The sequence below is a fragment of the Sinocyclocheilus rhinocerous genome, unplaced genomic scaffold, assembly GCF_001515625.1.
Source record: "Sinocyclocheilus rhinocerous isolate Xijiao unplaced genomic scaffold, SAMN03320098_v1.1 scaffold6109, whole genome shotgun sequence".
NCBI classification, from domain to species: Eukaryota; Metazoa; Chordata; class Actinopteri; order Cypriniformes; family Cyprinidae; genus Sinocyclocheilus; species Sinocyclocheilus rhinocerous.
In genome coordinates this window covers 4,013-5,173 of record NW_015652272.1, presented here as the reverse complement: position 1 = coordinate 5,173, position 1,161 = coordinate 4,013, and the positions used below count along the sequence as shown (strand labels likewise).

Genomic DNA, 1,161 nt, shown 5'->3' with positions numbered 1-1,161 from the left:
ATCGGCCACCTGCAGGATCCTCACATGCGATAGCCTAGTAGCCGGGACAACTTCTTTATGTTTACAGACGTGACGTAATGACGCGGCAGCATGCTCGAATTTCCCGCGAAAGCCTACCCGTACCACTCAAACTAGAAAACATTATTATAAGCTAACCGTTGTGAATCAGGCTAAAGGAAGGCGATAGTTTTGAACACTGGCTGGTTATGTACTTGCTCAAATATTGATTTCGGATCATTTTTAACCAAAAAAAGTTACAGACTGCAGTTTTAACAATAAATAAGTAAAATTTGAAAATAAATAAAATGTGAATTTTTACTTTTTTTAATTTTTTTTACTGGGTCAGACTTTTGTGTCTGACGGGAAACAGCTGTTAGTATAATTTCCTCCCAATGCCCCAGCGCTCTCACCATCTGCAGCTTTGCAGCGCGACACCAGCTCCCACAGCACCAGCCCCACGGCGTACATGTCTATCCGCAGGAAGGCGTCCCGCTGGAAGTTAATGGCCCCCTCCAGCACCTCCGGAGCCATGTAGCCGTCCCGACCAGGAAGGCGTCCCGCGGGAAGTTAATGGCCCCCTCCAGCACCTCCGGAGCCATGTAGCGGCGCGTCCCGACCTGACCGTGTGTGTCTCCCGGAGGCTTCCCCGGCTCGAAGCGCACCGCCAGCCCCAAGTCCCCCAGCACCGCGCTGAGGTCGCTCCTCAGCATCACATTCTTGCTCTTGAAGTCTCTGCGGACGAATGCGAGTGCAGTTATATCTGCGGTGACTCTCAGCGGCTGACGGGGGGGATGTTAAAGGGTTAGTTCACCCAAAAATGAAAATTAGTCCATAAATTACTCACCCTCAAGTCATCCTAGGTGTATATGACTGTCTTCTCTCAGACGAATCCAGTCGGAGTTTTATTAAAAACAGTCTTTGATCTTTCAAGCTGTTTCATGACACTCAGCGGGTGTTGCATGCATCAGTCCAAAAGAAGTGAAATAAAAAGAGCCCATCCATAAAAAAAAGTGTCTCACACGGCTCCGGGGGGTGAACAAAGGCCTCCTGTAGCGAATCGATGCGATTTTGTAAGAAAAATATCCATATTCAAAACGTAATAATCACTTTAATGTAGCTTGCGCGGGTGGATGACGTATGAGGTCAGCTTTGCGCATGCGC

The 1,161-nt window shown here is 48.3% G+C and overlaps 1 protein-coding gene across 1 annotated transcript in view; it reads right to left on the bottom strand.

The window, feature by feature from the left end:
• The window catches only part of LOC107714270 (activin receptor type-2B-like), a gene marked incomplete at its 5' end in the record, with an annotated part of 8,012 nt that overhangs the window by 4,266 nt on the left and 2,585 nt on the right, over positions 1–1,161 (bottom strand). The window contains 2 exons of the mRNA XM_016520083.1: positions 403–519; positions 588–732. Of these exons, the coding sequence (XP_016375569.1) occupies positions 403–519; positions 588–732 (262 nt within the window). The remainder of the gene's footprint in view (positions 1–402; positions 520–587; positions 733–1,161) is intronic.